At 45.2% G+C, this 27,899-nt stretch overlaps 1 protein-coding gene across 1 annotated transcript; it reads right to left on the bottom strand.

Annotated features, from left to right (window-relative positions):
• Nucleotides 1–910: 910 nt before the first annotated feature.
• LOC106588739 (ankyrin repeat and IBR domain-containing protein 1) lies at nt 911–27,899 on the bottom strand. The gene is made up of 21 exons (XM_045709432.2): nt 27,733–27,899; nt 26,389–26,479; nt 24,662–24,873; nt 23,659–23,830; nt 23,399–23,530; nt 18,708–18,887; nt 13,246–13,363; nt 12,872–13,083; nt 10,766–10,854; nt 10,409–10,553; nt 9,976–10,133; nt 8,177–8,265; nt 7,814–7,944; nt 7,511–7,645; nt 7,093–7,179; nt 6,891–6,957; nt 6,575–6,720; nt 6,275–6,453; nt 5,345–5,396; nt 4,786–4,909; nt 911–4,694 (listed from the first exon to the last, which is right to left on the bottom strand). Exons 3-21 carry the CDS (start codon nt 24,847–24,849, stop codon nt 2,584–2,586), a joined length of 4,515 nt encoding a protein of 1,504 aa, XP_045565388.2. The 5' UTR covers nt 24,850–24,873; nt 26,389–26,479; nt 27,733–27,899; the 3' UTR covers nt 911–2,583.

The raw sequence follows: 27,899 nt of genomic DNA, 5'->3' as shown, positions 1-27,899 counted from the left end.
TCTGGTTACCCTCACCGATTCCACAGCACCCAACGGTGTTTTCACCCACCCTGATACCACAAATGGATCAGCCAAAAGGCAAGGGTTCACTTTTTCCACTCCTACTATCACAGACTCATCTTTATCCGGACCCTCGGTGCAAGCCCCTGGCTTCAAGAACTTCACCTACCACCTCCGATACGTCGCTCTCATTCACTTCCATTTTTCCTCCTGTCTTCAACTTACTCTGCTTACACTTTCTACCATTCTTCTTTATCAAACCATCTACCTTTTCCCCGCCATTTTTAACCAACTCAAACTCACCCTCTTCCCCCCTCTCTTAGTCCTCCTCTGCCTCTCTTTTTCCCTCCATACGTCTCCTTATGATAATACTACACTTCGCCTGACATACATCTGGTTCTTGCCCTCTCAAGGGACGCCATTTAACCGGCTGTCAAAATCTCCGTCCAATCAGCACGAACCCTTTGGGATGTAGCGCTCAACAGTGCATCCCACTTGTAAAGCAGCTGCTTCGTCTTGATGTTCTTCTTTATCAAAAGCTACCGCAACACTTTTCCATTTCAAACAAGCTCAATCTCTTTCTCCCGGATTCCTCGATTCATTCATCAAACAACCACAGATAAAACAAGTTATACAAATCTTTGGAACATCTAGTGTTTGATAGAAAATCACAGAAATGCGTGACAGTAAAGATTCAGTCGATGTATGGCGAGACCCTTTGACAGAAGTACTAGCATTCCATTGTTAATGAGCAATTGTGTTGGTGTACCTTCCTTTATCGATAATGTTGTTTAATGAGGTTGTCCAACTCCCTTGTTGAAAACATTTTTACTGTATCATTATGCAAGAATTCTATAGTGACAAAATATGTAGTCAATATCATTTAAAGAAAAGTAAACTGAAAGAAATGTGTTTTTTTAAATCTTTTTTTTTATTGAGAGTAAACGTTTTACTAATACTTTCACTCCTTGGCCACACATCGAACTTCACTGTCTTTCATATGGACTGGGAATGTATCAAGTATCACCTATGAAAGTGCAAATAACAACAAGGTTTATGGTTGCCAGGGTACAGTAATATAAAAATCAGATGCCTGGGTTACAAACTATGACACAGCCACTGGCCTTGAAACTTTCAATTAAGTACCAAGAAAATACAAAACAAAGAAAAAAAAAATCTAAGAAAAACCTTAGTGTGAATAAAATTTGACTAAATAAACAATTATCTTAACTTAAAACAGTGGTGTTGTACAAAAAAAATACACTCCAAATCCAGACTTCAGTGTTCCATTTCATGTTTTGTATGATCAGCGCACGTCACATCGCACCCTACTATAAACTAGTGCACTACTCCAGATGGTTGCACACTACACCCAACAGTTAAGTTGCGTTTCTAAATGTTATTCTATATCCAATGACTACTTTATTTAAGCAGCTTATTACAATTAAATAAGATAAATATGATTTTAGAAATTATATTATAAACTCTTGTAGACTGCAGATTCATCTCTATAAAGTTGACTATATTATAATCATCCTACCAGTGCTAACCATCTCTATAACACCAACACAAGAAAAATAACAGCCTCCTGTCCTGTACCTAGTCAAAGACCTGGGAGAGTAGGAGTGCTGATCTAGGATCAATTGAGCCTTTTAGATCATAATGAATAGGATTAAATAGACAGGGGGGACCTGGTCCTAGATCAGCACCACTACTCTGAGACACTTGACACATATGGCCACAGACCACAGCTGCTTCCAAAAACACATCTTATCTCAAGAGGAAAGGAAACCATGTCAAAAACAACACAACCCTATAGTAGTAATAATAGTCATACTATTCTTTGCACGTTGCTTGAGGTTCCATATGAAAAAAGGGGATTCTCAATAAAAATGAGGCACACTGATCAACTCAGCCGTGGACTGTTTCTAAAGAATAGCCATGTCACGGTCCCTCTCTCTCTCCCTCGCTCTCTCTCTCATGGAGTTTTGATCTGGATAAATAAAGGTTGAATAAACAGTAAAACAACTCGCCCTGGTCTTAGGCTGAGGCGACCACATACAGTCAGTCCATCAGTAGTGGAATGGTTATGGACGATAAAATCACTAAAGTCACTCATATTTGATTGTATTTAAACACATCTCATCTGCTCTGATCAACTCTGGTCACTGCATGATCTGATCAGACCTGGGTCACATGATCTGATCAGACCTGGGTCACATGACCTGACCAGACCTGGGTCACATGACCTGATCAGACCTGGGTCACATGACCTGATCAGACCTGGGTCACATGACCTGACCAGGGTCAAATATACTAATTAGCTTTCTGTGCCCAGCTAGCTAAATCAAGTGGACACCCCATGTTTAATGTCAGACTTTTCTCCTGTTCTTTCCTCTAAGTGCTTTTCATCCCCAAATCTTTCCTAAGCTCTTTCTCTGATAATGCTATTATTCACTCTCTCTTCCTCTCTTTTCTCTCTCAGCTTTTCTCTCCCTCATCTCTGTCACTGCTGCTTATCATTATCTCGCTCCCACTCTCCTCCTCTCTTCCTCCTGCTCTCTGTCATCTGTCTGTCTGTTGTCACACCAGGTGAACTTGCTCTTCCCACTCCGCGCGTGATTGGTCCTCCACTACCCAGGGGGTGGGGCTTGAGTCTGTCTTGGTAGAAGTGAGGTTATCTCCACAGTGTGTGTGTGAGTGTATGTGTGTGTCCATTGCGTCCTGCGACAGGTCCGGCACAAACCCTGTGACCACACACTCCACACACTCCTCACCCTCACAACACTCCAGATCCAGAGTGCTGGGTCTTTTAACCTCCAGGCTGTCTACAGGGCCGGGGGAGCCAGCCTGTCCCCTACCCGCCTCTCCCTCCTGGGCCTGCCGTTGCTCGGCTAGGGCCTCCCCGCTGAAACTGGCCTGGGCGTCAGGAGGGGAATCACTCTTTGGGTCCCCACCGTCTTGGGGTGAAACAGTGGGTGAGTCTGTCTCTGTGTCCGGAGGTGAGTATTTCTCCAGGGGTGAGCCAGTCTCGGAGCTAGCTGAGGGGATGAGGTCGATGTTCTGGGGGCTGTCCTGGGGGTGTGTGTGTTGGATCCAGGCCATGATGTTGTCCAGGAGCAGGGCTTCAGCTGAGGGGTCCAGGCGCTCCAGGCAGCCAGGGTCACTGGGGGTGAAGGGACCTCCTGGAGGGACCACTGGGGAGAGGAGGAGTTCTGGGTCTGGGGAGGGGAGTAGGAGGCCGTGGGGGTCTGAGGTAGGGTGATTGGGGTCTAGGCCGTGGGGGTCTGAGGTAGGGTGATTAGGGTCTAGGTCGTGGGGGTCTGAGGTGTAGGAGGAAGTGCGGTATGGGTCAGGATTCGAGGTGTAGTCTGGGTTAGGGTTGTAAGGGTCCAGGTTAGGGTTGTAAGGGTCCGGGTTAGGGTTGTAAGGGTCCGGGTTAGGGTTGTAAGGGTCTGGGTTAGGGTTGTAATTGTCTGGGTTAGGGTTGTAAGGGTCTGGGTTAGGGGTGTAAGGGTCTGGGTTATGGGTGTAAGGGTCTGGGTTAGGGGTGTAATGATCTGGGTTAGGGGTGTAATGGTCTGGGTTAGGGGTGTAAGGGTCTGGGTTAGGGGTGTAAGGGTCTGGGTTAGGGGTGTAAGGGTCTGGGTTAGGGGTGTAAGGGTCTGGGTTAGGGGTGTAAGGGTCTGGGTTAGGGGTGTAAGGGTCTGGGTTAGGGGTGTAATGTTCTGGGTTAGGGGTGTAATGGTCTGGGTTAGGGGTGTAAGGGTCTGGGTTAGGGGTGTAGTGACTGGAGTGGCAGCAATGGTGGTGGTTCTGGTCCGGATGTGTGTCCTGGGTGCAAGAGATGGTTTGGTCTGGTTCAGGGTTATGGGGAAGGCTTAACATAGCATATGGCTCTGGGTCTGAGGGGTAAAGGCTTGTGTGTTTAGGGCTAGAAGATGCTGTAAGGTCTGTCTGAGGAGGAGATGTTTTAGTGTAGAGGCTGGGTTGGCAGTGAACAGAACTGTAGAAGGCATTGATAGTGGGATGGCCACGATTTTGGTTTTGACCACAATTATGGTCGTGTTCTGGAGTGAAGGGAATGTTGATAGTGGTGTGGTCCTGGTTATGATCACAGGTGTGACCGTAGCCGCGTGTATAAGGTGTGGTGTGGTCAGGTTCCAGTACAGCATAGTTGTGGTCAGTTGTATAAGATGTGTAGCTAAGGTCCTGACTCTGACTGTACCTGGGGGAAGGGTTGTAGTGGTCGTAGGTGTGGTCTAAGCTATATGGCGTAGGGATATTAGTGTTGTCTAGGGTATATGGAGTAGTTATTTGTCCCAGTCTCATCAGACTTTCTCCTAGCTCTAACAGCTCAGCATTTAGCGACTGGTTAGGGTCTGGTCTAGGGAGGTTAGAGGAGCCACTGGCCCCCAGAGACCCACCCACACTGGAGGGGTCCTGAGTCTCACTGAGGCCCCCCACCCCTGGACCCATTACTGGCCCTATATCCAGACCCTGTCCAGACCCAAGCCCTGGGCCCTCAATCACACCAGAGCCTCTCTCCAGTCCTCCTCCCAACCCTCTCTCCATTTCTCTCTCCCTCCGTGAGTCCTGTAGTGACAGTTGGATGGCCAGTAGAATGTTGGGGTCATCTTCATCCAGTGACCTCAGAGGCTGTCTCCGCCCCTCAACTCTCTCCTGGAGGACCTCTGTCACACGTAACAATAACAACACAACGAAACGTCAAAGAAACACAGGCCCTACTGATAAATGACTGTGTGTGTGTGTGTGTGTTTGTACCTGTATTCTCAGTGTTCTGGTTTGGTTCAGGAGTACTGCTGTTGCTCCTCAGACTGTGTAAACTCGGCATGTCTCCTCTACGACGCGGCCGGTGTCTCCGCCGGTACTGGAAATCTGCATACTCCTACAGGTAGTATATTATACAGGTCAGTTATTTCACCTTATTTAACTAGGCAAGTCAGTTAAGAACAAATTCTTATTTTCAATGACGGCCTACGATCAGGGAGTTAACTGCCTTGTTCAGTGGTAGAACGACAGATTTTTTTACCTTGTCAGCTCGGGGATTCGATCTTGCAACCTTCCGGTTACTAGTCCAACACTCTAACCACTAGGCTCTAACCACTAGGCTCTAACCACTAGGCTCTAACCGCCTGGCTCTAACCACTAGGCTCTAACCACCAGGCTCTAACCACCAGGCTCTAACCACTAGGCTACCTGCCGCGTGGTAACATGGATGTTTGTGCTAAGATGGAGGATGTGGCTACAAATATGGACATGGTGCTCAAATTCTCATAGAGAAACAGTGTAAAAGCTTGACAATGGTGTTATGTGTAGTTACCTCAGGAGAGGTGAATCCCAGGTACTCCCAGTCCCATGATCCAGCAGGGAAACTGAAACACATTCAATATAGAGCTTTGTAAAGAAAGGATTACCGTAATTTCCGGACTATTGAGCGCACCTGAATATAAGCCGCACCCACTGAATTAAAAAAGAAATATTATTTTGAACATAAATAAGCCGCACATGTCTATAAGCCGCAGGTGCCTACCGGTACATTGAAACAAATGAACTTTACACAGGCTTTAACGAAACACGGCTTGTAACAAAAATAAATAGGCTTTAACGAAACACGGCTTGTAGCAAAAATAAATAGGCTTTAACGAAACACGACTTGTAACAAAAATAAATAGGCTTTAACGAAACACGGCTTGTAACAAAAATAAATAGGCTTTAACGAAACACGGCTCGTAACAAAAATAAATAGGCTTTAACGAAACACGGCTTGTAACAAAAAAGTTAAAATTAGCAGTAAACAGTAGCCTACCAAGAAAGTCATTGGTCACTATCTTCCTCCTCCTGTGCACTGAAACCACTGAAGTCCTCTCCTTCGGTGTCGGAGTTGAATAGCCTCAGAATTGCTTCATCCGATATTGGATCGTTTTCATTGTCGCTCTCGTCACTGTTTGACCTTAACCCGTTCGGCAATTTCATTGGTCTAATGAAAGCTTCATGCCGCCAAAAAACGAAGCACGTCACAGAATGTGTTTTTTTTTGAAGAAAAAAATTTGAAAGCGGGAAAAATCCATATATTAACCGCGTCATTGTTTAAGCCGCGAGGTTCAAAGCGTGGGAAAAAAGTTGCGGCTTATAGTCCGGAATTTACGGTAATAGAAATTTGAAGTAATAGCCAACCCTGTTCTGTCTACTGCCTGTTGGGAAAAAGATCTCTCTCTCTCTCCCTCTCTGTCGGTCCCCCTCCCTCCCTCACCTCCTCCTAGGTACTTCAGGTGAGTCGTTAGGGGCCACCCCTCTAGCCACTGAGGCCAGGAACTCCTCTCTCTTCTGCTGTACCAGACAGGCAGCGCTGACTATCTTATGACACGGCGTACGCAGGTAGGGACGGTTCACCTTCTGAGCCAAGTCCTCCACCGCCATCTCCAGATCAGTCTGGGGAACAGAGGGATGAGTACAAGGGTAGAGAAATAGGGAGAGAGAGTGGAGGGTGAGGAATTCATCTCTCACACACACACACACGCACACGCACACACACACACACACACGCACACACCTGCATGAGTTCAAATATCTCCTTCTGTGTGCTGTGAGGCTGGAGGAAGAATCCGTAGGGGTAGGAACACTTCAACACACGACGCGTCTTCAACAACTCACACACACCGTCCTCTATAAACCTGGTGTCTGGGGGGGAGCCTTCACCTAGAGGAGAGACACACACACACAAATATACACACACTGCTGTTAGACACATACACAGACACACACACCATACGCAGGACACACCGTCCTCTCCCTCCATCGTTATACAAGAGGAGAGGCAGGGACAGCCTCTGAGGTAGAAAGTAGAGTCAGGTAGGTCAGAGACTCACATCCAATGAAGGCTCTACTCAGCTGTTCCATCTTCTCTTTGGCTGTTTTCAATAGTCTCTGTTCTAACTAGAGCGAGAGAAAGAGAGAAGATACAGGGGGGTAGAGAAAGAGAGAGAGCGAGAGGGATAGGGAGAGACATCTAAATTTTAGAAAACAACATTGGTAGATATCATAAATACAATATCATGCTGTGTGTGTTACCTTATAGCTGTGTTCATGGTTCTTATAGCGGCTGTAGTAGTGCATGAAGCGGTCCAACTCCTGAAAACTCTTGTGCTTCTTTTCCGCCTGAAAAACACACACACACTCCTGTCAAATACTTAACGTAAAATGTCAGAGTGTGTGCAGTGCTAGTGTGTGTGGTATGGTCTTGTTCTTCTATCCTCGTGGGGACCTGAAATCCACAAATGTCCCCATTTTAAGCTTAGGGTTAGGTTTAGGGTTAGAATTAGGGTTAGGCGTTAGGGAAAATAGGATTTTTAATGGAAATCTATTTTAGGTCACAACGAGGATAGAAAAAGAAGTATGTGTGTGTGTGTGTGTGTGTGTGTGTGTGTGTGTGTGTGTGTGTGTGTGTGTGTGTGTGTGTGTGTGTGTGTGTGTGTGTGTGTGTGTGTACCTCTCCAGTCATCTCTTTGGACTGCTCCTCTAGCTGTGTGATAACTTCATAGCGTGTACAGCGGTAGTATCCTCCAGTTGAAGAGCTGTGTTTCTTCCACTCTTCCAGACAGATCCAGCAGAAGTCATATTTACACTGCAGACAGAGAAACAGGTGTTGTACATACATGGTAATAACCCTGTCTTATTGCTTTAATATGATGTCCCACAAGGCTCTATGTTGGGACTGTTTCAATATCTTCCTCAATGCCATTAAAATGTAGCAAAGCTGGTGTGTGTGTGTGAGAGGTGTGTGTGTATGTACCTTGGCACACTGCATGTGGTTGCAGCCCTCATTCTTCTGTATGGGAGACTTGCAGTTGGCACAGGGTTTAGAGTTGGTTAACAACCACAGACAGTTAGCTGCATCCTCATACGACTCCGATACACCTGCCACTGGATACACACACACACACACACATACAAACACATTTGCACATGTATACAAACATCACAAACATGCACACACACACATACCAAGATCAGCATATACAACCATGCGTTTATCATAACATACTGTATATCTATGTGTGTGTGTGTGTGTGTGTGTGTGTGTGTGTGTGTGTGTGTGTGTGTGTGTGTGTGTGTGTGTGTGTGTGTGTGTGTGTGTGTGTGTGTGTGTGCTCACACTCTTCTGGCTTCATCTCTGAGACTTTCTGCAGCCACATCCTCCATGTCTGACAGTCGCATGGCTCATGGGCCTCACCTAGACACTCCCTGGAGAGAGAGACAGATAGAGAGAGAGGACAGAGAGAGAAGAAGAGGGGGAGAGAGAGAGAGGACAGAGAGAGAAGAAGAGGGGGAGAGAGAGAGAGAGAGAGAGAGAGAGAGAGAGAGAGAGAGAGAGAGAGAGAGAGAGAGAGAGAGAGAGAGAGGAGGGGAGAGAGAGAGAGAGAGGGGAGAGAGACAGTTAGAGGAAAAGAGAGAAGAAGAGGAGAGAGACAGATGGAAGACAGAGGGGAGAGAGGCGAGAGACAGATGGAAGAAGAGCGAGAGAGGGAGAGAGGGAGAGACAGATGGAGGAAGAGAGAGTAAGAGAGGGGGAAGAATATAAATGTACAGTGCATTCGGAAAGTATTCAGACCCCTTCACTTTTTCCACATTTTGTTATGTTACAGCCTTATTCTAAAATTGATTAAATTGTTTTATCCTCATCAATCTACACAATACCCCAATATGACAAAGCAAAAAGAGATTTCTAGAAATGTTTGCAAATTTATTTTAAAAAACCTCGGAAACATCACATTTACATAAGTATTCAGACCCTTTACTCAGCACTTTGTTAAAGCACCTTTGGCAGCGAGTACAGCCTCGAGTCTTCTTGGCACACCTGTACTTGGGGAGTTTCTCCCTTCTTCTCTGCAGATCCTCTCAAGCTCTGTCAGGTTGGATGGGGAGCGTCGCTGCACAGTTATTTTCAGGTCTCTCCAGAGATGTTTGATTGGGTTCACGTCCGGGCTCTGGCTGGGCCACTCAAGGACATTCAGAGACTTGTCCCGAAGCCACTCCTACATTGCCTTGGCTGTGTTCTTAGGGTCGTTGTCCTGTTGGAAGGTGAACCTTCGCCCCAGTCTGAGGTCCTGAGCACTCTGGAGCAGGTTTTCATCAACGATCTCTCTGTACTTTGCTCCGTTCATCTTTCCCTCGATCCTGACTAGTCTCCCAGTCCCTGCCCCTGAAAAACAACTCCACAACATGATGCTGCCACCACCATGCTTCACCGTAGGGATGGTGCCAGGTTTCCTCCAGACGTGACGCTTGGCATTCAGGCCAAAGAGTTCAATCTTGGATTCATCAGATCAGAATCTTGTTTCTCATGGTCTGAGTCCTTTAGGTGCCTTTTGGTAAACTCCAAGCGGGCTGTCATGTGCCTTTTACAGAGGAGTGTCTTCTGTCTGGCCACTCTACCATAAAGGCCTGATTCGTGGAGTGATGGTTGTCCTTCTGGAAGGTTCTCCCATCTCCACAGAGGAACTCTGGAGCTATGTCAGAGTAATCATCAGGTTCTTGGTCACCTCCTTGACCTTAATATAGACAGGTGTGTTCCTTTCCAAATCATGTCCAATCAATTGAATTTACCACCGGTGGACTCCAATCAAGTTGTAGAAACATCTCAAGGATGATCAATGGTAACAGGATGCACCTGAGCTCAATTTCGAGTCTCACAGCAAAGGTTCTGAATACTTATGTAAATGTAATATTTCTGTTTTTTTACTTCTAAAAACCTGTTTTTGCTTTGTCATTATGGGGTGTTGTGTGTAGATTGATGAGGAAAAACATGAATTTAATCAATTTTAGAATAAGGCTGTAACGTAACAAAATGTGGAAAAATTGAACGGGTCTGAATACTTTCTGAATGCACTGAATCATTCTCTACGTTCGAGACTTTTCCCCATGAGACGGTCTGATGTGTGTGTGTGCGTGTACCAGCAGAAGAGGTGACCCTTGCCACAGTCGACTGCAGGGGAGGGCAGCAGGGGGAACCCCAGGTGGTTGACCCCCGGACCAGGTCTGGTCAGTCTGACCGCTCTCTCACACCGCACTGCCGGGCACCACCGGATAGATGGGTTGTTCTCCACGAACGCCTAGAGAGAGAAGATACACACACTCGCACGCACGCACGCACGCACGCACGCACGCACGCACGCACGCACGCACGCACGCACGCACGCACGCACGACACACACACACACACACACACACACACACACACACACACACACACACACACACACACACACACACACACACACACACAGGGAGGAGAGATATCAGAGATAAGATGCTTGAGAGCGACATTGTGTGTGTGTGTGAGTGTGTGTGCGTGTGTCTGGGTGTGTGTGTGTGTGTGCGTGCGTGCCTTGATGTCGAACTGCAGGTATCGTTTGTCCATCTCTCTGGAGACAACACTCTCTATAACCTGAACAGGCACCAGCTGGTAACAGTCACAGGCAGGACAGAAGATGTTATGAGCCTCACCCTCCTGGATCTTCACATTCAGAAACCTGAAACAAATTACATTACATTCAATTCAATAACTATTGGATCCACAGTCAAGATTTAAATTGATTTGGCTTGCTCTTGCTGTTTATACTGTGCATTTCTGCCTTCCAGATTGTGTGTATTTTTTTATTCAGTTTATACGTTTGTATTGTAATATGAGGATCCATGAGGATCCATCATGTTTAATTCAATTCAAACAGTGTAAGTGACGTACCCTTCCCAGCAGGCTCGGCAGAACTCATGACCACAGGACATGTCTATTGGGTCTTCAAACACTGAGATGGAACACAGGCAGATCCCACACTGGAGGGAAAGAGACACCCCACACAGTCAGAGGTATACACTACATCACACACAAACACACACATACAGTGGGAGAAAAAAGTATTTGATCCCCTGCTGATTTTGTACGTTTGCCCAGTTACAAAGAAATTATCAGTCTATCATTTTAATGGTAGGTTTATTTGAACAGTGAGAGACAGAATAACAACAAAAAAATCCAGAAAAACACATGTCAAAAATGTTAGAAAATGATTTGCATTTTAATGAGGGAAATAAGTATTTGACCCCTCTGCAAAACATGGCTTAGTACTTGGTGGCAAAACCCTTGTTGGCAATCACAGAGGTCAGATGTTTCTTGTAGTTGGCCACCAGGTTTGCACACATCTCAGGAGGGATTTTGTCCCACTCCTCTTTGCAGATCTTCTCCAAGTCATTAAGGTTTCGAGGCTGACGTTTGGCAACTTGAACCTTCAGCTCCCTCCACAGATTTTCTATGGGATTAAGGTCTGGAGACTGGCTAGGCCACTCCAGGACCTTAATGTGCTTCTTCTTGAGCCACTCCTTTGTTGCCTTGGCTGTGTGTTTTGGGTCATTGTCATGCTGGAATACCCATCCACAACCCATTTTCAATGCCCTGGCTGAGGGAAGGAGGTTCTCACCCAAGATTTGACGGTACATGGCCCCGTCCATCGTCCCTTTGATGCGGTGAAGTTGTCCTGTCCTCTTAGCAGAAAAACACCCCCAAAGCATAATGTTTCCACCTCCATGTTTGACGGTGGAGATGGTGTTCTTGGGGTCATAGGCAGCATTCCTCCTCCTCCAAACACTGTGAGTTGAGTTGATGCCAAAGAGCTCCATTTTGGTCTCATCTGACCACAACACTTTCACCAGTTGTCCTCTGAATCATTCAGATGTTCATTGTCAAACTTCAGACGGGCATGTATATGTATTCTTGAGCAGGGGGACCTTGCGGGCACTGCAGGATTTCAGTCCTTCACGGTGTAGTGTGTTACCAATTGTTTTCTTGGTGACTATGGTCCCAGCTGCCTTGAGATCATTGACAAGATCCTCCCGTGTAGTTCTGGGCTGATTCCTCACCGTTCTCATGATCATTGCAACTCCACGAGGTGAGATCTTGCATGGAGCCCCAGGCCGAGGGATATTGACAGTTCTTTTGTGTTTCTTCCATTTGCGAATAATCGCACCAAATGTTGTCACCTTCTTACCAAGCTGCTTGGCGATGGTCTTGTAGCCCATTCCAGCCTTGTGTAGGTCTACAATCTTGTCCTTGACATCCTTGGAGAGCTCTTTGGTCTTGGCCATGGTGGAGAGTTTGGAATCTGATTGATTGATTGCTTCTGTGGACAGGTGTCTTTTTTACAGGTAACAAGCTGCGGTTAGGAGCACTCCCTTTAAGAGTGTGCTCCTAATCTCAGCTCGTTACCTGTATAAAAGACACCTGGGAGCCAGAAATCTTTCTGATTGAGGGGGGGTCAAATACTTATTTCCCTCATTAAAATGCAAATCAATTTATATCATTTTTGACATGCGTTTTTCTGGATATTTTTGTTGTTATTCTGTCTCTCACTGTTCAAATAAACCTACCATTAAAATTATAGACTGATCCTTTCTTTATCAGTGGGCAAACGTACAAAATCAGCAGGGGATCAAATACTTTTCCCCCCCACTGTATGTGTTACGGATGTCACGTTGCTTGCTTAGCAAGTACCACTCCCAACCTCGATTCGGCTTATGCCTGGCTGGAAGTCGAGACCTCTACTTTGCTAACACACGTGACCGCCCTCCTTAACAATGTTCCAATGGTTGGAGACACCCAAAAGGTACCAATTGGATGGCTCCATTCTCAACATTTCAAGCTAGCTGTGGAGTGAGCTTACAGTACGTTCTTAACTCTGTTACACACTCACACAGGCAGCCAGGGCTTGATGATTGGTTGGTTAGTAGAATCAGGTGTGCTCGTGCTGGGGTAGAACAAAAATGTGCAACCTGTCCTGGACCAAAATGTCATGTGACTCACCGTAGTCCCTCCCTCCTCCCCTGGGGTGAGGCAGCTGTCAGTGAGGGAGGTGAGGGTTAGGGTGAGGGGGGAGCGAGGGGTTCGGGGGGAAGGCAGGGTGTCCCAGGCGTTGCACCCGCTGGGCGGGGGGGTGGGCATCAAGACCCCAGACCGCTGGCAGCACTCCTCAGAATCACTCATCCAGGCTTCCAAAAGCTTCTCCCTGTCCCAGTCTGTTACACACAGAGATAGAGAGGTTAGAGCGAGACACACACACACACACACACACACACACCTTCAACAGCTCCTACGTGTTCCAATTAGATACACAGAGACAGTTTACACACACACACACACACACATGAAACACACACACATGAAACGCACACACACACCGTGTGCTCTGAGCAGTGCCTCAGCGGTGAAGAGAGGAGCCTGTAGCATGTCCGCTGTCTCCACTATCAACATGTCCTTCAGTCTCCTCAAGTCCTGCAGCTTCAAACCCTCATAGGGCTGGGGATGAGAGGAGGGAGAGAGGGGAGAGATAAAGAGAGATTAAGAATTGAAAAAGCTAGGAAAAAATGTATCAAAAACCATAACAGTATTCTGCAGCTGCTTGTCCCTCTGTGGCTACTTTTCACAGCAAATACATCTCTGATTTAAAGTGTGTGTGTGTGTGTGATTGATTTGATTTATTTCATTATTATAGTGTCTTGCATCTTCAAGATGACCAGCCCACGTTGGCTTATAAGACACTGTATCTGCAGTAGCAAATACTTTTTCCACATTTTGTTGTGTTAATTAAAAATGGATTAAATTGAGATTTTGTGTCACTGCCCTCCACACAATACCCCATAATGTCAAAGATGACGCAATCTCAATCGCACTCACCACTGCCCTTTCCCACCTGGACAAAAGGAACACCTATGTGAGAATGCTGTTCATTGACTACAGCTCAACATTCAACACCATAGTGCCCACGAAGCTCATCACTAAGATAAGGACCCTGGAACTAAACACCTCCCTCCAACTGGATCCTGGACTTCCTGACGGGCCGCCCCCAGGTGTTAAAGGTAGGCAACAACACGTCTGCTACGCTGATCCTCAACACTGGGGCCCCTCAGGGGGGTGTGCTTAGTCCCCTCCTGTACTCCCTGTTCACCCACAACTGCATGGCCAAACACAACTCCAACACCATCATTAAGTTTGCTAACGACACAATAGTGGTAGACCTGCCTGATCCCCTACAACGATGAGACAGCCTATACGGAGGTCAGAGACCTGGCAGTGTGGTGCTAGGACACCAACCTCTCCCTCAATGTGAGCAAGACAAAGGAGCGAATAGTGGACTACAGGAAAAGGCGGGCCGAGCACACCTCCATTAACATCGACGGGACTGTATTGGAGCAGGTCGAGAGCTTCAAGTTCCTTTGTGTCCACATCACCAACAAACTATCATGGTCCAAACACACCAAGACAGTCATGAAGAGGGCACGACAAAACCTTTTCCCCCTCAGGAGACTGAAAAGATTTGGCATGCGTCCCCAGATCCTGAAAAAGTTATACAGCTGCACCATCGAGAGCATCCTGACCGGTTGCATCATCGCCTGGTATGGTAACTGCTCGGCATCTGACCGTAAAGCGCTACAGAGGGTAGTGCGAACGGCCCAGTACATCACTGGGGCCAAGTTTCCTGTCATCCAGGACCTATATACTAGGCGGTGTCAGAGGAAAGCCCAAAAAATTGTCAAAGACTCCAGTCACCCAAGTCATAGACTGTTTTCTCTGCTACCGCATGGCAAGCGGTACCGGTGCACCAAGTCTAGGACCAAAAGGCTCCTTAACAGTTTCTACCCCCAAGCCATAAGACTGCTGAACAATTCATAAAATGGCCATCGGATTATTTACATTGACATCCCCCCCTCCATTTGTTTTTTACACTGCTGCTACTCGCTGTTTATTATCTATGCATAGTCACCTCACCCTTACCTACATGTACAAAGTACCTCGACTAACCTGTACCCCCGCACATTGACTCGATACCGGTACCCCTGTATATAGTCTTGTTATAGTTATTTTATTGTGTTACTTTTTATTATTTTTTACTTTACTTTATTCGGTAAATATTTTCTTAAGTCTTTCTTGAACTGCACTGTTGGTTAAGGGCTTGTAAGTAAGCATTTCACTATAAGCTCTACACATGTTGTATTCGGCTCAGGTGACAAATAAAGTTTGATTTCATTTCATTTTGATATGAAATATGTTTTTAGAAATCTTTACAAATGAATTAAAAATGAAAAGCTGAAATGTCTTGAGTCAGAAAGTACTCAACCCCTTTGTTATGGCAAGCCTAAATAAGTTCCTGAGTAGAAATATGCTTAACAAGTCACATAATAAGTTGCATGGACTCAATAATAGTGTTTAACATGATTTCTGAATGACTACCTCATCACTGTACCCCACACATACAGATATCTGTAGGTCCCTCAGTCGAGCACTGAATTTCAACCACAAAGACCAGGGAGGTTTTCCAATGCCTCGCAAAGAAGGGCACCTATTGGTAGATATTGAATATCTCTTTGAGCATGGTGAAGTTATGAATTACACTTTGGAAGGAAACCACTCAGGGATTTCACCATGAGGCCAATGGTGACTTTAAAACAGTTACAGAGTTTAATGGCTGTAACATGTGAAAACTGAGGATGGATCAACAACATTGTAGTTACTCCACAATACTAACCTAAATGGCAGAGTGAAAAGAAGGAAGCCTGTACAGAATACAAATATTCAAAAACATGTATCCTGTTTTCAATAAGGCACTAAAGTAAAACAAAAAAATGTGGCAAAGAAATGTACTTTATGCCCTGAATACAAAGCGTTATGTTTGGGGTGAATCCAACACAACACATCACTGAGTACCACTCTTCATATTTTGAAGCATGGTGGTGGCTGCATCATGTTATGGGTATGATTGTCATCAGCAAGGACTAGGGAGTTTTTTATGATGAAAAGAAACGGAATAGAGCTAAGCATTGACAAAATCCTAGATGAAAACCTGGTTCAGTCGGCACTGGGAGCCAAATTCACCTTTCAGCAGGACAATAACCTAAAACACAAAGCCAAATATACACTGGAGTTGATTACCAAGATGACATTGAATGTTCCTGAGTGGCCTAGTTACAGTTTTGACTTAAATCGTCTTGAAAATCTATTGCAAGACTTGAAAATGGCTGTCTAGCAATGATTAACAATCAACTTTGCAGAGATTGAAGAATATTATACAATCCAGGTGTGCAAAGCTCTTAGAGACTTACCCAGAAAGACTCACAGCTGTAATCGCTGCCAAAGGTGATTCTAATGTATTGACTCTGGGGTGTGAATACTTATGCAAATGAAATATTGTGCCAACATTTAGAAAAACATGGTTTCACTTGTGTGTACATGGGTGAGAATTGTGTGTACATGGGTGAGAAAAAACATACTTAATCAATTTTGAATTCAGGCTGTAACACAGCAAAATGTGGAATAAGTCAAGGGGTATGAATACTTTCTGAAGGCACTGAATATGCACACAAACTGTATGTCGATTGTGTAAATTCTGATATCTATATATCTTGTCCATATATTCTGGTTCTGTATATTGTTTATTGTGGCAGCACCATTTCACAGAGTCATACCCCTTAACGACAAAGCGAAAACAAGTTTTTAGACATTTTTGCAAATGTATTAAAAATAAAAAACTGAAATACCTTATTTACCTAAGTATTCAGACCTTTTGCTATGAGACTCGAAATTGAGCTCAGGTGCATCCTGTTTCCATTGATCCTTCAGATGTTTCTACAACTTGATTGGAGACCACCTGTGGTAAATTCAATTGATAGGCATGATTTGGAAAGGCACACACCTGTCTATATTAAGGTCCCACAGTTGACATTGCATGTCGGAGCAAAAACAAAGCCACGAGGTCGAAGGAATTGTCCGTAGAGCTCCGAGACAGGATTGTGTTTGAGGCACGGATCTGGGAAAGGGTACCAAAAAAGTTCTGCAGCATTGAAGGTCCCCAAGAACACAGTGGCCTCCATCATTCTTAAATGGAAGAAGTTTGGAATCACCAAGAATCTTAATAGAGCTGGACGCCCAGCCAAACTGAGCAATCGGGAGAGAAGGGCCTTGTTCAGGGAGGTGACCAAGAACCCGATGGTCACTCTGACAGAGCTCCAGAGTCCCTCTGTGGAGATGGGAGAACCTTCCAGAAGGACAACCATCTCTGCAGCACTCCACCAATCAGGCCTTTATGGTAGAGTGGTCAGACGGAGAGTGGCCCTGCCAGAGCCCGGACTTGAACCCGATCAAACATCTTTGGAGAGACTTGAAAATAGCTGTACAGCAACACTTGCCATCCAACCTGACAGAGCTTGAGAGGATCTGCAGAGAAGAATGAGAAAAACTCTCCAAATACAGGTGTGCCAAGCTTGTAGCGTCATACCTGTCACGACTTCTGCCGAAGTTGGTTCCTCTCCTTGTTCGAGCGGCGTTCGGCGTCGCCGGTCTTCTAGCCATCATCGATCCACTTTTCATTTTCCATTTGTTTTGTCTTGTCTTCCCACACACCTGGTTTCAATTCCATCATTGTATTTAACCCTCTGTTCCCCCCATGTCCTTGTCCGGAATTGTAAGTGTAAGTGCTTGTGCACGTTATTTCTGGTGTGCGACGGGTTTTGTACCCATTGTTTGATTGTTCTGTTTCCGGTGGTTTTTATTTATTAAACTGCGCCGTTGTAAACACAGTTTTGCTCTCCTGCGCCTGACTTCTCTGCCGCCAGTACAAAACCCAAGAAGACTCGAGGCAGTAATTGCTCCCAAAGGTGCTTCAACAAAGTACTGAGTAAAGGATCTGAATACTACTGAAAAAAAAAACAATTTAATAAATGTAAGAATAAGGCTGTAACGTAACAACAATTGGAAAAAGTTCAAGGGGTCTGAATGCACCGAATGCACTGTACGTTCATACGAAAAAATGTACCATTGATAAACAAAACAAAAACCTGCTATATGAATGATAAAGCTTATCTTGATGTATAGTCCATGCTTTGCAAAAGAAAGTTGCACCCAGAAACACTTATTTTCTAAATAACCATTCCAGCTTCTCTTAGTCTCTAACCAAAAATAGTTCTGGTTTCAGTTGTTGCATTTTATCAAACAAGGTTACTCTCAAAACATCATATAAAGTACATATAAAGTACAGTACATAGCTGCTATTCTTCCATTATTGCATTAAACCTATCTTAATTGCCAGGGGAAGTATCCTGGTTCTCAAAGTGACCTTTGGTTTGTTGTTAGGTGAGATGTGACATAGGGTTCCAGATCGTAGTTGTTTTTGATTTGCTTGTTCTGAGTTTTGGTTTAAGTCATATATTAGTTGCCCATTTTTCTTTGTAGCTAAGCTTTCACGTGTGTTTGATCATGTTGACATTGCATCGTAACTTATTTCTAAATATGTGTTGTAGATCCACTTCCTTAGAAACGTAATTGAGTTCCTTCGTCCATGGGTAATTGTGTATTTTATCCCAGTTGAAAACCTTTTTCTTATCCTGCCCTCTGGCATGTCGATAAGGCGGTTCCATAACTTTACCCATGTCCTATTTCACAGGGCACCCAACCCATGTCTCCTTGAATAGCAAGGCTTGGAGCAAACTTATGCACTCCAAGGAAATGTGGTATGGCTCTATTTTGAATAAAGTTAGGTGTTTTGGATTATTTTGTGTGTGTGGTGCAGCGTTCTGCATTCAGTGACGTAGTGCAGTTTCACGGCAGCGGCTGCGGCTGCTCTGCGTGGGTGGGTGGGTGGGTAACTCACCTCTTTGTGGCGCAGCGTGCTGCTGGGTGTTTGTGTCTCGGTGGGTGTGTGTTGTGAGAACACCATCATGGCTTCGAGGCGCAGGGCCAGGTGTGTGTGCTGCTGTCTCTCTGCGTGGTCACACGGGGTTAACTTCTCCTCGTCCTCCACAAACAGGTCTGACCCAGCCTGGACCAGGAGCTAACACGCACGCACGCACGCACGCACGCACGCACGCCGCACGCACGCACGCACGCACGCACACACACACACACACACACACACACACACACACACACACACACACACACACACACACACACACACACCCCCCCCCCCCCCGAGAAGTGGGAGGCAAAGGGAAAGAGAGAGGGAGAGAGAAAGTGTTAAAAGATGAGCGAGAAGACACTCTCTTACCTCTGCACAGTCTCTCTCTCTCTCTCTCACCTCCACACAGTCTCTCTCTCTCTCTTACCTCCACACAGTCTCTCTCTCTCTTACCTCTACAGTCTCTATCTCTCTTACCTCTACAGTCTCTCTCTCTCTCTTACCTCTACAGTCTCTCTCTCTCTCTTACCTCTACAGTCTCTATCTCTCTTACCTCTACAGTCTCTCTCTCTCTCTTACCTCTACAGTCTCTCTCTCTCTCTCTTACCTCTACAGTCTCTCTCTCTCTCTCTTACCTCTACAGTTTCTCTCAATTCAATTCAATTGAATTGAATTTATTGACATAGCAAGTTCATTATTACTTACATTGTCAAAGTATACATATCGAAAAATACAAATATATATATATACAGTGGGGCAAAAAAGTATTTAGTCAGCCACCAATTGTGCAAGTTCTCCCACTTAAAAAGACGAGAGAGGCCTCTAATTTTCATCATAGGTACACTTCACCTATGACAGACAAAATGAGAAAAGAAAATCCAGAAAATCACATTGTAGGATTTTTAATGAATTTATTTGCAAATTATGGTGGAAAATAAGTATTTGGTCAATAACAAAAGTTTATCTCAATACTTTGTTAAATACCCTTTGTTGGCAATGACACAGGTCAAACGTTTTCTGTAAGTCTTCACAAGGTTTTCACACACTGTTGCTGGTATTTTGGCCCATTCCTCCATGCAATTCTCCTCTAGAGCAGTGATGTTTTGGGGCTGTCGCTGGGCAACACGGACTTTCAACTCCCTCCAAAGATTTTCTATGGGGTTGATATCTGGAGACTGGCTAGGCCACTCCAGGACCTTGAAATGCTTCTTACAAAGCCACTCCTTCATTGCCCGGGTGGTGTGTTTGGGATCATTGTCATGCTGAAAGACCCAGCCACGTTTCATCTTCAATGCCCTTGCTGATGGAAGGAGGTTTTCACTCAAAATCTCACGATACATAGCCCCATTCATTCTTTCCTTTACACGGATCGTCCTGGTCCCTTTGCAGAAAAACAGCCCCAAAGCATGATGTTTCCACCCCCATGCTTCACAGTAGGTATGGCGTTCTTTGGATGCAACTCAGCATTCTTTGTCCTCCAAACACGACGAGTTGAGTTTTTACCAAAAAGTTATATTTTGGTTTCATCTGACCATATGACATTCTCCCAATCCTCTTCTGGATCATCCAAATGCTCTCTAGCAAACTTCAGACGGGCCTGGACATGTACTGGCTTAAGCAGGGGGACACGTCTGGCACTGCAGGATTTGAGTCCCTGGCGGCGTAGTGTGTTACTGATGGTAGGATTTGTTACTTTGGTCCCAGCTCTCTGCAGGTCATTCACTAGGTCCCCCCGTGTGGTTCTGGGATTTTTGCTCACCGTTCTTGTGATCATTTTGACCCCACGGGGTGAGATCTTGCGTGGAGCCCCAGATCGAGGGAGATTATCAGTGGTCTTGTATGTCTTCCATTTCCTAATAATTGCTCCCACAGTTGATTTCTTCAAACCAAGCTGCTTACCTATTGCAGATTCAGTCTTCCCAGCCTGGTGCAGGTCTACAATTTTGTTTCTGGTGTCCTTTGACAGCTCTTTGGTCTTGGCCATAGTGGAGTTTGGAGTGTGACTGTTTGAGGTTGTGGACATGTGTCTTTTATACTGATAACAAGTTCAAACAGGTGCCATTAATACAGGTAACGAGTGGAGGACAGAGGAGCCTCTTAAAGAAGAAGTTACAGGTCTGTGAGAGCCAGAAATCTTGCTTGTTTGTAGGTGACCAAATACTTATTTTCCATAATTTGCAAATAAATTCATTAAAAATCCTACAATGTGATTTTTTGGAATAGTTTTTCTCATTTTGTCTGTCATAGTTGATGTGTACCTATGATGAAAATTAGAGGCCTCTCTCATCTTTTTAAGTGGGAGAACTTGCACAATTGGTGGCTGACTAAATACTTTTTTGCCCCACTGTATATATATATATAAAAATATATATATATAAAAATATATTTGTATTTTTCACTGGCTGTCCCTATATATATATATATATATAAATATATGGTGGGACCAACAGCAATAATAATAGTAGTAGTGGACATGGGATTACCATTAACAACAACTACAACAACAATATTAATCAGAACAACAATACATTAAAGCAGTGGTAGTAGACCAGTGTCAACATGACTGAGAAGACACATGACATGGTATGAAAGACAAAACTAAACTACATGGGAAATATTATCCACATTACATTGCACTTTTCACTGGCTGTCCCTCAGGTTGTGGCAGGAGGACACATATTTCCACAGTCTCTCTCTCTCTTACCTCCACAGTCTCTCTTTCTCTTACCTCTACAGTCTCTCTCTCTCTCTTACCTCTACACAGTCTCTCTCTCTCTTACCTCTACAGTCTCTCTCTCTCTCTTACACACCTTCTCTCTCTCTCTCTCTCTCTCTCTCTCTCTCTCGCTTACCTCTACCCAGTCTCTCTCTCTCTTACCTCTACACAGTCTCTCTCTCTCTCTCGCTCTCTCTCTTACCTCTACACAGTCTCTCTCTCTCTCCCTTACCTCCACAGTCTCTCTCTCTCTTACCTCCACAGTCTCTCTCTCTTACCTCTGCAGTCTCTCTCTCTCCCTTACCTCCACAGTCTCTCTCTCTTACCTCTACAGTCTCTCTCTCTTACCTCCACAGTCTCTCTCTCTCTTACCTCCACAGTCTCTCTCTCTCTTACCTCCACAGTCTCTCTCTCTCTCTCTTACCTCCACAGTCTCTCTCTCTCTTACCTCCACAGTCTCTCTCTCTCTTACCTCTACAGTCTCTCTCTCTCTCTCTTACCTCCACAGTATCTCTCTCTCTTACCTCCACAGTCTCTCTCTCTTACCTCTACAGTCTCTCTCTCTCTCTTACCTCTACAGTCTCTCTCTCTTACCTCCACAGTCTCTCTCTCTCTCTCTTACCTCCACAGTCTCTCTCTCTCTTACCTCCACAGTCTCTCTCTCTCTCTCTTACCTCTACAGTCTCTCTCTCTTACGTCCAGTCTCTCTCTCTCTTACCTCTACAGTCTCTCTCTCTCTTACCTCTGCAGTCTCTCTCTCTCTCACCTCTACACAGTCTCTCTCTCTCTCACCTCTACACAGTCTCTCTCTCTCTTACCTCTACAGTCTCTCTCTCTCTCTCTTACCTCTACAGTCTCTCTCTCTCTCTTACCTCTACAGTCTCTATCTCTCTTACCTCTACAGTCTCTCTCTCTCTCTTACCTCCACAGTCTTTCTCTCTCTCTTACCTCCACAGTCTCTCTCTCTCTCTCTTACCTCTACAGTCTCTCTCTCTCTTACCTCTACACAGACTCTCTCTCTCTCTCTCTCTTACCTCTACACAGTCTCTCTCTCTCTTACCTCTACACAGTCTCTCTCTCTCTCTCTCTTACCTCTGCACAGTCTCTCTCTCTCTCTTACCGCTACACAGTCTCTCTCTCTTACCTCTACACAGTCTCTCTCTCTCTCTCTTACCTCTACACAGTCTCTCTCTCTCTCTTACCTCTGCACAGTCTCTCTCTCTCTCTCTTACCGCTACACAGTCTCTCTCTCTCTCTCTTACCTCTACACAGTCTCTCTCTCTCTCTCTTACCTCTACACAACTTCTCTCTCTCTCGCTTACCTCTACACAGTCTCTCTCTCTCTCGCTTACCTCTACACAGTCTCTCTCTCTTACCTCTACAGTCTCTCTCTCTCTTACCTCTACACAGTCTCTCTCTCTCTCTCTCTTACCTCTACACAGTCTCTCTCTCTCTTACCTCTACAGTCTCTCTCTCTCTCACTCTCTCTCTCTTACCTCTACACAGTCTCTCTCTCTCTTACCTCTACACAGTCTCTCTCTCTCTCTCTCTCTCTTACCTCTACACAGTCTCTCTCTCTCTCTCTCTCTCTCTCTCTCGTACCTCTACACAGTCTCTCTCTCTCTTACCTCTACACAGTCTCTCTCTCTCTCTCTCTCTCTCTCTCTCTCTTACCTCTACACAGTCTCTCTCTCTCTCTCTCTTACCTCTACACAGTCTCTCTCTCTCTCACCTCTACACAGTCTCTCTCTCTCTTACCTCTACACAGTCTCTCTCTCTTTCTCTTACCTCTACACAGTCTCTCTCTCTCTCTCTTACCTCTACACAGTCTCTCTCTCTCTCTCTCTCTCTTACCTCTACACAGTCTCTCTCTCTTTCTCTTACCTCTACACAGTCTCTCTCTCTCTCTCTCTCTTACCTCTACACAGTCTCTCTCTCTTTCTCTTACCTCTACACAGCTCTTCATACCAGCAGCAGCAGCGTAGTGTAGACAGGTGCTGTTCCTGTTGTCTGTAGCGTTAATGTTAACCCTTTCATACTGTCCTCTGTCCAGCCTAGCCCCGGTCCAGCTCAGGATCATCTGGACACACACACACACACACACACACACACACACACACACACAATATTGTTAGCACTCTAATGTATTTGTGTGTGTGTGTGTTCTTTGTGTGTGTGTATTATTTGTGTGTGTCTGTGTGTCTATACCTGTAGGCAGTCTGCCCTGCGTTGTTCGTCTCTCTGTGGTCTGGCCAGTCTGGGAGACAGTGCCCCCTCTGGCAGCAGCAGGATGTGCGCTCCCTGACACAACGCATGCAGACATGTCTCATTCTGCACGTTACGCTTGTTAGGGTTCCCTTCTTTACTGAAAAGGAACGACCTGGAGTGGGTGGGTGAGAGAGAGAGAGAGAGAGAGACAGGTTTACCATCCTTACAGAAGAGGAACCGTCCTTTCATAGCATATTTTAAAAGCAGAGTGGACAGACGACAGACATTCCAGTTCCAAGTCAACATTATGCTGGAGCTGCAGTCCTCAGGTAGTTTATATTCTACATCTCTGTCTGTCTACAGATCCATTTACTGATTACCTCCCCTTCATCATCTACTCCCTCTCTCCTCTCCTCTCCCCATCCCCCTCTCCTCTTCCTCCACCTCATGGCTCTCTACTCTCCCTCCCCTGTGCTGAATCTGTGAGAAACAGCAATAACCACTGTAGCAATAATCGCATAATCTGACACACAGGCAGAAAGACAGACTGAAATACATTCTGCTAAGTACACATCAGATAAGCGCACACTTCGGCCAAGTGCACTCAAACAGATGGCTGAATGGAAGAGTAATTTGGTAGGCAGGAAGGTACCGAAATAGACCTGCAGTTAGCTAACTGGCCTTGAACACACACACAAACACACGCACACGCACACACACACACACACACACACACACACACACACACACACACACACACACACACACACACACATTAGCTGGCCTTTTCAACCCGCTTCCTCTGACCCCTGTAATCACCCAGAGAGAGAAAAGAAGGAGGGGAGGATGAGTGAAAGGAAGATTTAAAAAAATTGGCTCATTGACAGCCTGTCATCTCCTCCCAGGGGTCAGACTGCTAACACACTGGAACTCTCTCTTCTTCTCTCTACCTTTCTCACTCCATCGCTCCCTGTATCCCTGGAACATATCTAAGGGGTGTTACCTGAGCAGGCGTGTCATGGCGTGCCTGCAGGTGTAGTGAAGGGGTGTGTTGTGTTGGTAGGTCTCTCCGTAGGACGCGTTGGGGTCCAACCCCTCTCTGAACTGGCTGTTGCCCTCGTACAGTTGCCATGCCAACGCCTCGTCCCCGCTGACTAGAGCCTTCCGGAACTTAGTGGCTGTGTTCCCCATCACTGCCCTACAAGGGGCGTCGCACTGGAATCATTCAGCACAATTAATCATCTTTATCATTCAGAATTGTTATATATATAAGTAGCCACCCTTTGCCTTGATGACAGCTTTGCACACTCCTGGCATTCTCTCAACCAGCTTCACCTGGAATGCTTTTCCAACAGTCTTGAAGTAGTTCCCACATATGCTGAGCACTTGTTAACTGCTTTTCCTTCACTTTGCAATCCAACTCATCCCAAACCATCTCATTTGGGTTGAGGTCGGGTGATTGTGGAGGCCAGGTCATCTGAGGCAGCACTCCTTCAATCTCCTTCTTGATCAAATAGCCCTTACACAGCCTAGAGGTGTGTTGGGTCATTGTCCTGTTAAAAAACAAATGATAGTCCCACTAAGCGCAAACCAGATGGAATGGCGTATTGCTGCAGAATGCTGTGGTAGCCATGCTGGTTAAGTGTGCCTTGAACTCTAAATAAATCACAGACAGTATCACCAGCAAAGCACCTCCACACCATCATACCTCTTCCTCCATGCTTCACGGTGGGAACCACACATGCGGAGATCATCCGTTTACCTACTATGCGTCTTACAAAGACATGGCGGTTGGAACCAAAAATCTAAAATTTGGACTCATCAGACCAAAGGACAGATTTCCACTGGTCTAATGTCCATTGCTCATGTTTCTTGGCCCAAGCAAGTCTCTTCTTCTTATTGGTGTCCTTTAGTAGTGGTGTCTTTGCAGCAATTCGACCATGAAGGCCTGATTCATGCAGTCTCCTCTGAACAGTTGCTGTTGAAATGTGTCTGTTACTTGAACTCTGTGAATCATTTATTTGGGCTGCAATTTCTGAGGCTGGTAACTCTAATGAACTTATCCTCTGCAGCAGAGGTAACTCTGGGTCTTCCTTTCCTGTGGTGGTCCTAATGAGAGCCAGTTTCATCATAGCGCTTGATGGAGAAACTTTCAAGGTTATTGAAATGTTACGGATTGACTGACCTTCATGTCTTAAAGTAATGATGGACTGTCGTTTCTCTTTGCTTATTTGAGCTATCCATGCCATAATATGGACTTGCTATTTTACCAAATAGGGCTATCTTCTGTATACCAACCCTACCTTGTCACAACACAACTGATTGGCTCAAACGCATTAAGGAAAACAATTCTACAAATTAACTTTTAACAAGGCACACCTGTTAATTGAAATGCATTCCAGGTGACTAACTCATGAAGCTGGTTGAGAGAATGCCAAGAGTGTGCAAAGCTGTCATCAAGGCAAAGGGTGGCTACTTTGAAGAATCTCAAATATAAAATATATTTTGATTTGTTTAACACCTTTTTGGTTACTACATGATTCCATATGTGTTGTTTCATATTTATGATGTTGTCACTATTATTCTACAAGAAAATTGTAAAAATAAAGAAAAACCCTGGAATGAGTAGGTGTGTCCAAACTTTTGACTTGTACTGTATATGTAATAATATAATACATTCATGTAATAATTCATCATTAATTTGAATCTTTGATAATGATAAACACTTACCTCTGCTATTCAGTCCTCACCTCCTCTTCCTCTCCTACTCCTCCTCTTCCTCTCCTCCACTCACAGCTCAGACATGGCCCACACCCTCACCCTGCAGAGAGAGGGGGAGCAAGAGAAAGAGAAAGAGAGGGTGTGGGGGGGTGTCAATTAATCAATCAACTAATCTATCCATCTATGAACCATCCAACATGACTAAGTTACTGATTAACTGAATAGGGCTAATATTAATTGCCATGTCTACTATATAAGCTACAGTATCTGGATCCACAGACCCCATCATTTATAAACAGTCTCTGTGTTCCACCATTTTCTGCTCCAGTAAGTCTGCTGTAGACAGTGTGTGTGTATGTGTGTGTGTAGGTGGGGGACTACTGATAGTTTATAGGTCACGCTGTCTGTTCTACTCTCAACTCCACACAGCTTCAGTTGCTTCCAGCACACTTCACCTCCCTCCCTCTCTCCCCTCACATCATTACAGCATCCTCAAACCAATAACCACCGTTTTCCATTGACAAAAAATATCAACCTTAATTAACAACCACTGGCTTTTGGTGGCATGTTGTGTTTATAACAAACAGCTTGTGTTTATAACACATAGCTTCATAATACAACATGTATCACACACAAAGTGTTTATAAGCGTATTATAATGAAGTTGGCTGTACACAATAAGTTGCCAGCCAGCTACTTACATTTTCACACCAGGGAGAAGTACCAAGAACAATACACAGTGTAAAAGTGTCAGACTCAAGACAAAGAGAAGTTAGCTGGCTAGTGCAGTCTGTCACCCTGACTTCTATAACGTACTGTAGCTAGCTATATCGTCGTCTGTCCATGCGGCCACCTGCCATGTAGCCTACGGCTATACCATTAACTTTGGCTGGTTGCTTTACTTGGTGCTGTCTGGCTCTTTCACCAGGTCAGTATGGACAGACTTGCTCACTTGTTCGCTTGCTACGACCTAGCCATTCATGACTAGCTAACAATAATAGCTAGTCATAGCTACATGGCTAGCTGCCACCGTTCTGCTAGCTAGCTACATCTGTCTGACGTGAATGTCTGTAGTGTAGTTAAACGCGATGCCAAGCTATGCTGGTTCAAGCTGATGCTAGGTCTGTGGTTTATTTTAACAGCTAGTGTCTGTCTTGGTGGGCCTCAATTCAGCCTTGTCAAATCATTATAATTCTAGCTACTTAGCTACAACTCGCTAACAGCTAGCTAGCTAATGACAGCAGTGGCAGCATCTAGCTGATAGCTAACACCCATCATTAGCTACTTAGCCATCAAGCTACTTAGAACATCGAGTCACTTGGTCATCAGTTGGACATACAAACATTCATAATACCGTTATTTCATAATTTTCCTTCTCGACTCCCCACCATCATCTCCTTCTTTCTCTCTCTCTCCAATCTCAGTTCTTCTCAGTGATGATGCGAGATGCTGCTGTTTCTGTTGTTGCTGGCAGGAAAAGGCATCATACGCATGAGCAGCACAAGCTGTCACTGGCCATTT

The sequence above is a fragment of the Salmo salar genome, chromosome 27, assembly GCF_965601325.2.
Source record: "Salmo salar chromosome 27, fSalSal1, whole genome shotgun sequence".
In the NCBI taxonomy this organism is placed as follows: Eukaryota; Metazoa; Chordata; class Actinopteri; order Salmoniformes; family Salmonidae; genus Salmo; species Salmo salar.
Note: the sequence above shows the minus strand (reverse complement) of the source record. Positions and strands in the feature narration are given on the sequence as shown.